Raw genomic sequence first — 13,255 nt, forward strand, 5'->3', positions numbered from 1 at the left:
GGGACATCTCTCTCTCTCTGGGCGAGTGACACTGCGTTCGACTTTACAGAGGATATAGCAGAGATATACGGACCCAAAGACAGACAGAAGACAGGCTGTCAGAGACAAACGGTAAGAATAATGGATTTTACACCTGTTGTCTGATAGTCCTGATTGATGAGTATTCTGATTTATGCTCTCTCTCTCTCTCTCTCTCTTTCTCTACCTGTGTGTGTGTTTGTGTGTGTGTGACTCTCACTCTATCTTTCTTTCTCTACCTGTGTGTGTCTGTGCCTCTGTCTCTCTCTCCCTCGTTGTCTCTACCTGTTTCTCTCTCTCTCAAAGATTCAAAAGAGCCTTTTTTTTTCTCTAAACCATGGAGTTCCACTTCATCCTGGCGGCTGCAGGTAAAACCGAGAACTTCACCGTCCGTCCTTCTGTCTGTTTGTCTGTCTCTCTGATCTAATCCAAAACCAAAGTAAAATAAAGAAAATACGATAATAGTGAAAATTACCCGACTGAGTCTTTAACATCTGAGAGATTATTGATCTAATATTACATAAGTTTAAACATAGCGACGAGGCGTTTCATTTTCAGTAAGTGTAAGATAATTGTGATGTTAATTAAAATCTGTCTGTCTGTCTCCACACAGAGAGACAGACAGTAACATCTAAAACCTGTAATGACAACAACAGCTTAAGCCCCCCCCCCCCCCCCCCACACACACATACACAAACACACACTCCCATGAAGCATTCCAACACTCAGGGGTGAGTGACTAACGACTTAGTGAACTCTTTCTTTCTTTCTTAATCTGATTATGTTATAGTCAGCATTATATAAGAAAGCAAATTGGGATCTAATCTCATTTTTTTAACCATCACTCACTCTCTCTCTCTCGCGCGCGCTCTCTCTCTCTCTCTCGCGCTCTCTCCCCCTCTCTCTCTCTCTCTCTCTCTCTCCCCCCTCTCTCTCTCTCTCTCTCTCTCTCTCTCTCTCTCTCTCTCTCTCTCCCTCTCCCTCTCCCTCTCCCTCTCCCTCTCTCGCTCACTCTCCTAGGTGTGGTGTTGTTATTCAACCCAACATTGTGCTCAGATTCCGGTCAGTATCTCCTATCTCATCTCATTTGGCACCAACTTACATAATAATGAAAGACTGCTCTCTATTGACCACCTTTATGTGGGGATGAAAGTGACGGTATAAGTCATGGTGGTCTTGGTGATGTTATTGTGATGGCATGGTAGTGATGTTTTGTTGATGTCATGGTAGTGATGTTATGTTGATGTCATGGTAGTGATGTTATGTTGATGGCATGGTAGTGATGTTTTGTTGATGTCATGGTAGTGATGTTATGTTGATGTCATGGTAGTGATGTTATGTTGATGTGATGGGGGTGATGTTATGTTGATGTCATGGTAGTGATGTTATGTTGATTTCATGGTAGTGATGTTATGTTGATGTGATGGGGGTGATGTTATGTTGATTTCATGGTAGTGATGTTATGTTGGTTTCATGGTCGTGATGTTATTGTGATGTTATGCTTATGTCATGGTGGTGATGTTATTGTGTTGTTATGGTGGTCATCTTATTGTGTTGTTAGCAGGATGTCCTGGTGGTGATGTTATTGTGATGTTATGCTTATGTCATGGTGGTGATGTTATTGTGTTGTTGGCAGGATGTCCTGCTGGTGATGTTATGTTGATGTCACGGTGATGTGATGGTGTTGTGTTCAGTCCCCTCCCCCATCACGTGCCTGACCCGCGGTGCTGACCTGCTGGAGGACCACCAGGTGGTGCTGTGTCCCCCCGGCTGCGCCGAGTGGAGGATGTCTGTGTTCGGGACCGGGCCCTATGCCTCCATCTCCAACGTGTGTGGAGCCGCCATCCACAGGTACACCTGTCTGCCTGCTCCCAACCTGTCTGTCTTCTGTCTACCTGTCTGACCATCTGTCTGTCTACCCGGCTCTGTACCTGTCTGTCAACGTGTCTGTCTACCTGCTGTCTACCTGTCGGTCTACCCGTCAACCTGTCGGTCTACCCATCTACCTGTCTGTCTGGTGTGTGTCTGTCTACCTGTCTGTCTATGTGTCTGTCTACTTGTCTGTTTACCTGTCTGTCTACCTGTTTACCTGTCTGTCTACCTGTCTGTCTACCTGTGTCAACCTGTTTGTCTACCTGTCTGTCTACCTGTCTGTCTACCTGTGTCAACCTGTTTGTCTACCTGTCTGTCTACCTGTCTGTCTACCTGTGTCAACCTGTTTGTCTACCTGTCTGTCTACCTGTCTAGCGTTCTCCCTCTGTAGCAGGTGAACAGGTAGATCTCTCAGTCCAAGAGGGTGAGACAGGTAGGCTGACCGTGGGGGGGGGGGGGGGGGTCTCTGTGCGTCCTAGTGGGGCGATGGGGCCCCCCTGTGGTGAGACAGGTAGGCTCACCGGGGGGGGGGTCTCTCTGTGTCCTAGTGGGCCCCCCTGTGGTGAGACAGGTATGCTGACCAGGGCGGGGTCTCTGTGTCCTAGTGGGCCCCCCTGTGGTGAGACAGGTATGCTGACCAGGGGGGGGTCTCTGTGTCCTAGTGGGCCCCCCCTGTGTGGTGAGACAGGTATGCTGACCAGGGGGGGGTCTCTGTGTCCTAGTGGGGCCCCCCTGTGTGGTGAGACAGGTATGCTGACCAGGGGGGGGTCTCTGTGTCCTAGTGGGGCCCCCCTGTGGTGAGACAGGTATGCTGACCAGGGGGGGTCTCTGTGTCCTAGTGGGCCCCCCTGTGGTGAGACAGGTATGCTGGTCTCTGTGTCCTAGTGGGGCCCCCCTGTGGTGAGACAGGTATGCTGACCAGGGGGGGGTCTCTGTGTCCTAGTGGGGCCCCCCTGTGGTGAGACAGGTATGCTGACCAGGGGGGGGTCTCTGTGTCCTAGTGGGGCCCCCCTGTGTGGTGAGACAGGTATGCTGACCAGGGGGGGGTCTCTGTGTCCTAGTGGGGCCCCCCTGTGGTGAGACAGGTATGCTGACCAGGGGGGGGGTCTCTGTGTCCTAGTGGGGCCCCCCTGTGGTGAGACAGGTATGCTGACCAGGGGGGGGTCTCTGTGCCCTAGTGGGGCCCCCCTGTGGTGAGACAGGTATGCTGACCAGGGGGGGGTCTCTGTGTCCTAGTGGGGCGGTGGGGGTCAGCGGGGGTCCGCTCCAGGTCAGCAGGGTGCTGGGGAGGCGGAGCTACAGGAGTTCCTACTCCAACGGCGTCCAATCACAGGCCCTGTCTCTCTGGACTTCCTCCCTCAGCCTCACAAGTACACACCACACACTGCTACACACTGCTACTCACTGCTACACACTGCTACACACTACTGCACACTACTACACACTACTACTTCTGCTACACACTACTTCACACTAATACACACTACTACACATTAATACTTATTCTACACAACACTACACACTACTACACAGTACGACACACTATTACACACTATTACACACTACTTCACACTACTTCACACTACTACACACTGCTACACACTAATACTTCTACTATACACCACTGCACTCTACTACACTTTAAAACACACTTATACTTAGACTACACACTACTATTATTACTACAACTACACACTAGTACTTCCAATACTACTACAAACTAAGAGGCACTTATACTACCAATACACACTAATACACACTAGGAGACACTAATACTACCAATACACATTATACAGTGAGGTGTGTGTGTGTGTGTGTGTGTGTGTGTGTGTGTGTGTGTGTGTGTGTGTGTGTGTGTGTGTGTGTGTGTGTGTGTGTGTGTGTGTGTGTGTGTGTGTGTGTGTGTGTGTGTGTGTCCAGAACCAGTCCACATACCCCTGGAGATGTCCAGTAACACCAGCACTATAAAACTGCCTACTAAGAAGCTTGGTGAGTACTTCATACCACTGTCATACAAAGGGTATTATTGCAATGCTACATACTGAGAAAACATCACAATACTACCCATACAATATCACACATGGTCATCTACTATACTAAGACTATAACTATACGGCAAATAAAATGGGATGTTTATCTGTTTATCTAAAATGTTTATCTGCATGTGTTTTGTGTGTGTGTGTGTGTGTGTGTGTGTGTGTGTGTGTGTGTGTGTGTCTGTTTTTGTGTGTTTTGTGCCTGTGTTTTGTGTGTGTGTCTGTGTTTGTGTTTTTTTATGTGTGTGTCTGTGGCTGTTTTGTGTGGGTGAAAGCCCTGAAGAAGAAAGCCTTGAAGAAGCCAACAGTGAAGAAGACGATTAAAGGAAACACAGGTACTGGTCCTACCTGTCACTAAGAACCACAGAGTTCTGCTCTGACCTGCCAGTCAGAACCACAGAGTTCTGCTCTGACCTGCCAGTCAGAACCACAGAGTTCTGCTCTGACCTGCTACTCAGAACCACAGAGTTCTGCTCTGACCTGCCAGTCAGAACCACAGAGTTCTGCTCTGACCTGCCAGTCAGAACCACAGAGTTCAGCACTAAGCTGTCACTCAGGACAACATAGTTCTGCTCTGACCTGCCAGTCAGAACCACAGAGTTCTGCTCTGACCTGCCAGTCAGAATCCCAGAGTTCTGCTCTGACCTGCCAGTCAGAACCACAGAGTTCTGCTCTGACCTGCCAGTCAGAACCACAGAGTTCTGCTCTGACCTGCCTGTCAGAACCACAGAGTTCTGCTCTGACCTGCCAGTCAGAACCACAGAGTTCAGCACTAAGCTGTCACTCAGGACAACATAGTTCTGCTCTGACCTGCCGGTCAGAACCACAGAGTTCTGCTCTGACCTGCCAGTCAGAATCCCAGAGTTCTGCTCTGACCTGCCAGTCAGAACCACAGAGTTCAGCGCTAAGCTGTCACTCAGGAACCTGGTGTCCCTCAGGGCTCAATGCTGGGGCCCCTGCTGCTCTCCTTCTGCAGCCTCTCATCCCTGGGTTCTGCAGAGGCCTGTTAATCCTCTTTTCTGACCGGCCTCTCGAGAACCTTGTGATCCGCATCAGAGCCCGATGCCCTGACAGAGGAATGGTTTCGGTGCGTTCCGCTGTTAAACTGCTTGAACATGGCGATTTCCACAGGGGTACAACACAGTGACTGGGATGTGAGGGTTGCGAGTTGAATGACGCCAGGAGTGTCCGTCATACTAACGCTCGTGATCCCTCAGGTCTCAGTTGTCTGGTTCTGAACAGGTTCTGAACAGGTTCTGAACCGGTTCTGAACCGGTTCCTCTTGAAATAAACAGAGAGTGGGACACGATGATACAGGATACTACAGATACATACATATATACATTTATAAATAGATAGCTCAAATTGACATATTGTGGCTGACAGCTGGCTCAGGGTCTGGGAGAGCAGCTCAGGGCCGTGAACCGGTCCGAACCGGTCCGCTCCGCTTCCCCCCGCCTCGGTTTGGACGGGGCGTAGCGGGGGCCTTGACGGGGTTGCCGTTGTGTTGCCGTGGCGACAGAGTGCCAGGTGGAGCTGGCGGTGGTGTTCGACGGCAGCAGGAACCTGGGCCAGCGGCGCTTCGGCCTCCAGAAGAACTTCCTCAGCAAGCTGGTGACGGCGCTGAAGGTCGGGCCCTCGGGACCCCACGTGGGCCTGGTGCAGACCGGGTGAGACACGCACACACACACACACACACACACACACACACATATATACACAAAGACACATGCATACACGCATATACACCAAAACACACGCATATACACACACACAGATAAGCACACACATGTACACACACACGGACACATTTACACACACACAAACACACACATATACACGCACACACACACATCTACACACAGGCACACAGACACACACGCATGCACGCACACGCACGCACAAAAACAAATATAAATGTATCTTTGTGTGTGTATGTGTGGGTATCTTTGTGTGTGTGTGTGTATAGGGACACTCCCAGGACAGAGGTCTATCTTTCCAACTCCACCCAGCAGCTCATGCAGGCGATCAAAGAACTGCCGTACCTGGGGGGCGACACCAACACAGGTACGGGCCCCGGCCCAGTAGAACACCACACGGAGAGGTGTGTTCACCTGCACAGGTACACCTGGAGTGGATGGAGGTAGTGGTCGCAAAGTGATGTCGGTCATGGCGGCTAACGATGAGGTCATCGTTATCATTATGAGGTCCTCGGTGGTGAGGTCATGGTTGCTAACGATGAGGTCATGGTGGCTCAGTGATGATGTCATGGTGGCTAACGATGAGGTCGTGGTAGGTAACGATGAGGTCATGATGAGGTCATAGTTGATAACGATAAGGTCGCGGTGGGTAACGATGAGGTCATGATGAGGTCATAGTTGATAACGATGAGGTCGCGGTGGGTAACGACGAGGTCATGATGATGTCATGGTGGGTAACAACAAGATCATGATGAGGTTGCGGTGGGTAACGATGAGGTCATGATGAGGTCGCGGTGGGTAACGATGAGGTCACGGTGGGTGACGATGAGGTCATGATGATGTCACGGGGCTAACGATGAGGTCATGATGAGGTCGCGGTGAGTAACGATGAGGTCACGGTGGGTGACGATGAGGTCATGATGATGTCACGGGGCTAACGATGAGGTCATGATGATGTCACGGGGCTAACGATGAGGTCGCGGTCCAGGGAAGGCCATGCAGCACGCGGCGGAGGGCTTCTTCCTGGCGGAGTGGGGGGCGCGGCGGGGCCACCCCCGCGTGATGCTGGTGCTGCTGGACGGCTGGCCCTCGGACGACCTGGAGCAGGCAGCCGGCCTGGCCCGCGACTCGGGCATCAACGTCTTCCTGCTGTCGGTGGCCAAGCCCACCCCCGAGGAGCTGCCCCAGGTCCACGACCTGGACTACGCCAAGAAGGTCTGCCCCGCCCCCCCCCCACCGCACCTCCCCACACCTCCTCACACCCCCTCAGAGCACCTCCCCACACCCCCTCACACCTCCTCACAGCACCTCCTCACAGCACCTCCCCACACCTCCTCACACCTCCTCACAGCACCTCCTCACAGCACCTCCCCACACCTCCTCACACCCCCCCACACCTCCCCACACCTCCCCACACCTCCTCACACCTCCTCACAGCACCTCCCCACACCTCCCCACACCTCCCCACACCTCCTCACACCCCCTCACACCTCCTCACACCCCCTCAGAGCACCTCCCCACACCCCCTCACACCTCCTCACAGCACCTCCTCACAGCACCTCCCCACACCTCCTCACACCCCCCCACACCTCCCCACACCTCCTCACACCTCCCCACACCTCCTCACACCCCCCCACACCTCCTCACACCTCCTCACAGCACCTCCTCACAGCACCTCCCCACACCTCCTCACACCTCCTCACAGCACCTCCCCACACCTCCTCACACCTCCTCACACCTCCTCACAGCACCTCCCCACACCTCCCCACACCCCTCACACCTCCTCACAGCACCTCCTCACAGCACCTCCCCACACCCCCCCACACCTCCCCACACCTCCCCACACCTCCTCACACCCCCTCACACCTCCCCACACCTCCTCACAGCACCTCCTCACAGCACCTCCTCACAGCACCTCCCCACACCTCCTCACACCCCCCCACACCTCCTCACATCTCCTCACAGCACCTCCCCACACCTCCTCACATCTCCTCACAGCACCTCCCCACACCCCCTCACACCTCCTCACACCTCCTCACACCTCCTCACACCTCCCCACACCTCCTCACACCCCCCCACACCTCCTCACACCTCCTCACACCCCCTCACACCTCCTCACACCTCCCCACACCTCCCCACACCTCCTCACACCTCCTCACACCTCCTCACACCCCCCCACACCCCCCCACACCTCCTCACACCTCCTCACACCTCCTCACACCCCCTCACACCTCCTCACACCCCCTCCTCACACCCCCTCACACCTCCTCACACCTCCCCACACCTCCTCACACCTCCTCACACCTCCTCACACCTCCCCACACCTCCTCACACCCCCCCCACACCTCCTCACACCTCCTCACACCTCCTCACACCCCCTCCTCACACCTCCCCACACCTCCTCACACCTCCCCACAGCACCTCCTCACACCTCCTCACAGCACCTCCCCACACCCCCCCACACCTCCTCACACCCCCCCACACCTCCTCACACCTCCTCACACCCCCTCACACCTCCTCACCCCCCCTCACACCCCCTCACACCTCCTCACACCCCCCACACCTCCTCACACCTCCTCCCCACACCTCCTCACACCTCCCCACACCTCCCCACACCCCCTCACACCTCCTCACACCCCCTCACACCTCCTCACACCTCCCCACACCTCCTCACACCTCCTCACACCCCCTCACACCTCCTCACACCTCCCCACACCTCCTCACACCTCCCCACACCTCCTCACACCTCCTCACAGCACCTCCCCACACCTCCTCACACCTCCCCACACCTCCTCACACCTCCTCCCCACACCTCCTCACACCTCCTCACACCTCCCCACACCTCCTCACACCTCCTCACACCCCCTCACACCTCCTCACACCTCCCCACACCTCCTCACACCTCCCCACACCCCCTCACACCTCCTCACACCTCCTCACACCTCCTCACACCTCCTCACACCTCCTCACACCTCCCCACACCTCCTCACACCTCCCCACACCCCCTCACACCTCCTCACACCTCCCCACACCTCCTCACACCTCCCCACACCCCCTCACACCTCCTCACACCTCCCCACACCTCCTCACACCTCTTCACACCTCCTCCCCACACCTCCTCACACCTCCTCACACCTCCCCACACCTCCTCACACCTCCCCACACCTCCTCACACCTCCTCACACCTCCTCACACCACTCCTAGGTCTGGGTCCACTGCTGGTCCTCACTGTGTTCTCCTGCTGCTCCTCCTCCTCCTCCTCCTCCTCCTCCCCCCCCTCCTCCCCTCCTCCCCCCCCCTCCCAGGCGGTGTGTAAGGACAACGGGTTCTTCAGCCTGTCGGTGCCCAGCTGGTTCTCCACCACCAAACACGTGCGCTCGCTGAGCCAGAAGATCTGCTCCCCCGATGCCCTCCAGTGCAGTGAGGCCCCGCCCCCCTCGCACTCTGATCACCACGGTAACCACATCCAGCATCCGGTCACATCAGTCTCTGATTGTCTCTTCTCTCTCTCTCTCTCCCTCTCTCTCTCTCTCTCTCTCTCTCTTGCTCTCTTGCTCTCTCCCGCCTTCCCTCCCTCTTTTTCTCTCTCTCTCTCTCTCTCTCCTTCCCTCCCCCCTTCCCCCCTCCCCCCTCCCCCCTCCCCCCAGGTCGGACGTGTCTGAACTCGGTCAACATCGGCTTCCTGATTGACGGCTCCTCCAGCGTCGGCGACGTTAACTTCCGCCTGGTGCTCAACTTCCTGACCGCCATCGCTCAGAGCTTCGACATCTCTGACGTGGGCTCACGCATCGGTACACACACACACACGCACGCACACGGAATGGTATTATTATTCATTATGAATCATGTAAGAATTCATAATGATAAACATTAGTGTTCATAATGATTCAGTATTCATAATGAATAATCGTCCTATTCAAAATTAATCGGCAGTGTCCATATTGAATGTCGTGTGCATTCTGTTTCCAGGCGCGGTTCAGTACACCTACGAGCAGCGCATAGAGTTCGGTCTGTCCGACTTCCTGTCCAAGGAGGAAGTGGTCGCAGGTCTGAGCAAAATCCGCTACATGAACGGCGGGACGGCGACCGGTCAGGCCATCAACTACGTCACCGAAAACCTCTTCAAGTAACCACGGAAAAACACTCAAAATACTCAAAATACTCAAATACACAAAAGTACTCAGAATAGTAATATGAACACAAGTACTGGTATCTGTTTTAGTAGTTAGTAGTAATTCTAATACCAGTGCTAGTAGTTATACTAATACCAGTACGAGTATTGGCCTTAGTACCAGTATTAGTTATAATACCAGTAATAGCAGTTATACTAATACCAGTACTAGTATTAATACTAATACCAGTATGAGTATTGGTCTTAGTACCAGTACTAGCAGTAATACTAATACCAGTACCCAGGGCCGTTGCACCAAATCCTGGGCCCCTATACAAGAGGTACTGATTCCCCCTACCAGCCCCCTGTGCTGAATTGTTGACGGGGACGGGGACGGGGGGGGGTAGAGAGCAATTGTTGACGGGGGGGGGGACGGGGGGGGTAGAGAGCAATTGTTGACGGGGGGGGGGACGGGGGGGGGTAGAGAGCAATTGTTGACGGGGGGGGGTGGGAGACGACGCTGTGTGCGACTCCTAACACTATGGTGGATAATAATTCAATAATAATAATTCAATTTTTATTTATTTTTTATTGCCATGGGGCCCCCCTCTGCCTTGGGCCCCCCCACGACTGCCTCACTTTCCCCCGCATTCCGTCGGCCCTGCCAGTACCAGTAGTAATAGATGTTTCCTTTGTGTTTCAGGACCTCGGTTCCCGGGAGGAACTTCCTCATCATCGTCACCGACGGCCAATCATACGATGACATCGGTGGCCCCGCCCAGAACGCTCAGAAACACGGTGTGTGTGTGTGTGTGTGTGTGTGTGTGTGCAGGAATTTGTGTGTAGCATATGTGCTGTGGTTTTTATTTGTGTGTATGTTAGGCTATGTGTGTGTTTGTCTATGTGAGTATATGTGTGTGTGTGTGTGTGTGTGTCTTGTGTGTGTGTTTGTCTGTCTGTGTGTGTGTGTCGTGTGTGTTTGTGTGTGTGCGTATCCCTAACATGGAGGGTTTGTCTGGCCCAATCAGGGATCACGGTGTTCGCGGTGGGCACGGCCTGGGCGCCCATGGAGGACCTGAAGGCGATGGCATCCCAGCCCCACGACCGCCACACCTACTTCAGCCGCGAGTTCAGCGGGCTGAAGGCCTTCTCCCAGGACGTGGTCCGGGCTATCTGCCAGGACTTCGGCTCCAACAACTGAACACTCACACAGAGGGACACACACACATAGAGGGACACGCACACACACATATAGAGAGGGACACACACACACATAGAGAGGGACACACACACACACACATATAGAGAGGGACACGCACACACACATATAGAGGGACACACACACACACACACACACACACACACACATATAGTGAGGGACACACACACACACACACACACACACACACACACACACACACACACACACATATAGAGGGACACACACACATAGAGGGACACGCACAGACACACACACACACACACACATAGAGAGGGACACACACACACACACACACATAGAGAGGGACACACACACACACACATATAGAGAGACACACACACATAGAGCGACACGCACACACACATAGAGAGGGACACACACACACACATATATAGAGGGAGACACACACACACACACACACATATATAGAGGGACACGCACACACACACACATATAGAGGGAGACACACACACACACACACATATAGAGGGACACAAACACACACACATATATAGAGGGACACGCACACACGCACATATAGAGGGAGACACACACACACACATATAGAGGGACACGCACACACACACACACACACACACACACACATAGAGGGAGACACACACACACACACACACACACATAGAGGGAGACACACACACACACACACACACACACACACACACACACACACACACATATAGAGGGAGACACACACACACCAACACATATAGAGGGACAAACACACACACATATAGAGGGAGACACACATACACACACACACACACACACACACACACACACACACACACACACACACACACACATACATAGAGGGAGACACACACACAACCATAGACACACACACCGACATTGAGGGAGACACACACACACACACACACACACACACACACACACACACACACACACACACACACACACACACACACACACACACACACACACACACACACACACACACACACACACACACACACAGGGAGATACACACACAAACACACATATATAGAGGGAAAGAAACACACATAGAGGGACACACACACACACACACTCAGAGGGAAAGACACACACAAACACATAGAGGGAGAGAGAGAGACACACACACACACACACACACACACGTACAGACACACAAAGAGGGAGAGATATACTCAAACAAACCCACTCACTCACACACACACTCACCAACACACACACAAACTGATTAGCATCTGATCCTGATTAGCATCTGATCCTGATTAGCATTGGTGTGCTAGCAGAGGAGTTGCAATCTGTCATTTATGCCAAAGTACCTGTAGATAAATGTATTGTACTTATCTTTCTGTCAGTTTCTGTTTTGAAATGTTTGTTTTTATAACAAGAGAGAAAATAACATCTGTTCACTCTAATCTTAGAAGCTTCTGGAAATATTCTGGAAGAAAAAATTGCCAAAAGCTATAATCCATGCTGATATGTTCTCTAAATCACCCCTGTCTGTAATTTCTAACCCATTTCTGCTCATTATAACCTGTCCCTTTACTGTCTAACCCCTACCTGCTCCTTATTGACCTGTCTCTGTACTGTCTATCCCCTATTTGCGCCTTAATTACCTGTCTCTGTACTGTCTAACCCCTACCAGCTCCTTATTGACCTGTCTCTGTACGTCTGACCCCTACCTGCTCCTTAATGATCTGTCTCTGTACTGTCTAACCTCTACCTGCTCCTTAATGTTGGGTTGTATTCAGCTGTGGTAGGTGAAAGCTTTCCTGGTTAAATTCTGATGTTCACTCGAGCTCCTTTGCTTTTCTATTTATTGCCTGGTTTCTTTTATTTCATTAAAGAATAATTTTCAAGTGTTGTCGCGTTGTTTCTGATCAAGTAAATACGTAAGGGTGCTGCCCCCTTGTGGCAATACACACCAAACATCTCTGACCTACGCTGACCACTATGGGCGGGCTGTTGTTCTAGGGTCTGTCCACCAGGGGGCGAGCTAATGTTCCAGGCTCATTCCAATAGGGGCGTGCTGTTGTTCCAGGCTCTGTCCACTAGAGAGCAGTAGATCATGGTCTAGATTTTAACCACTGGTGGGTAAACTACAGCGGTCGGTTGAGCCGGGCGGAGCTCCATGATCAGATCCAGACTCCTATAATCAGGAGATGTTTGGACTGATCAAACAACCCCTAATCGATGCATTTCAAAAGAGCTTTATTTGCATGGGAAATAAACATTAACATTGCATAAACAATGCGTCTATGAATCTCTCTCTCTCTCTCTCTCTCTCTCTCTCTCTCTCTCTCTC

General features: G+C 52.6%; 1 protein-coding gene across 1 annotated transcript; it reads left to right on the forward strand.

Annotated features, from left to right (window-relative positions):
- Positions 1 to 12,799, forward strand: coch (coagulation factor C homolog, cochlin (Limulus polyphemus)). Its single transcript, XM_056591158.1, has 15 exons — positions 1 to 111; positions 325 to 386; positions 1,039 to 1,080; positions 1,713 to 1,869; positions 3,127 to 3,260; positions 3,811 to 3,879; positions 4,202 to 4,261; positions 5,449 to 5,596; positions 5,896 to 5,993; positions 6,615 to 6,841; positions 8,932 to 9,046; positions 9,274 to 9,417; positions 9,596 to 9,752; positions 10,441 to 10,535; positions 10,766 to 12,799. The coding sequence occupies exons 2-15, from the start codon at positions 356 to 358 to the stop codon at positions 10,936 to 10,938; spliced, it is 1,650 nt and encodes a 549-aa protein (XP_056447133.1). The 5' UTR covers positions 1 to 111; positions 325 to 355; the 3' UTR covers positions 10,939 to 12,799.
- The last annotated feature ends 456 nt before the right edge of the window (positions 12,800 to 13,255 follow it).

The sequence above is a fragment of the Gadus chalcogrammus genome, chromosome 5 (genome assembly GCF_026213295.1).
Source record: "Gadus chalcogrammus isolate NIFS_2021 chromosome 5, NIFS_Gcha_1.0, whole genome shotgun sequence".
Lineage (NCBI taxonomy): Eukaryota > Metazoa > Chordata > Actinopteri > Gadiformes > Gadidae > Gadus > Gadus chalcogrammus.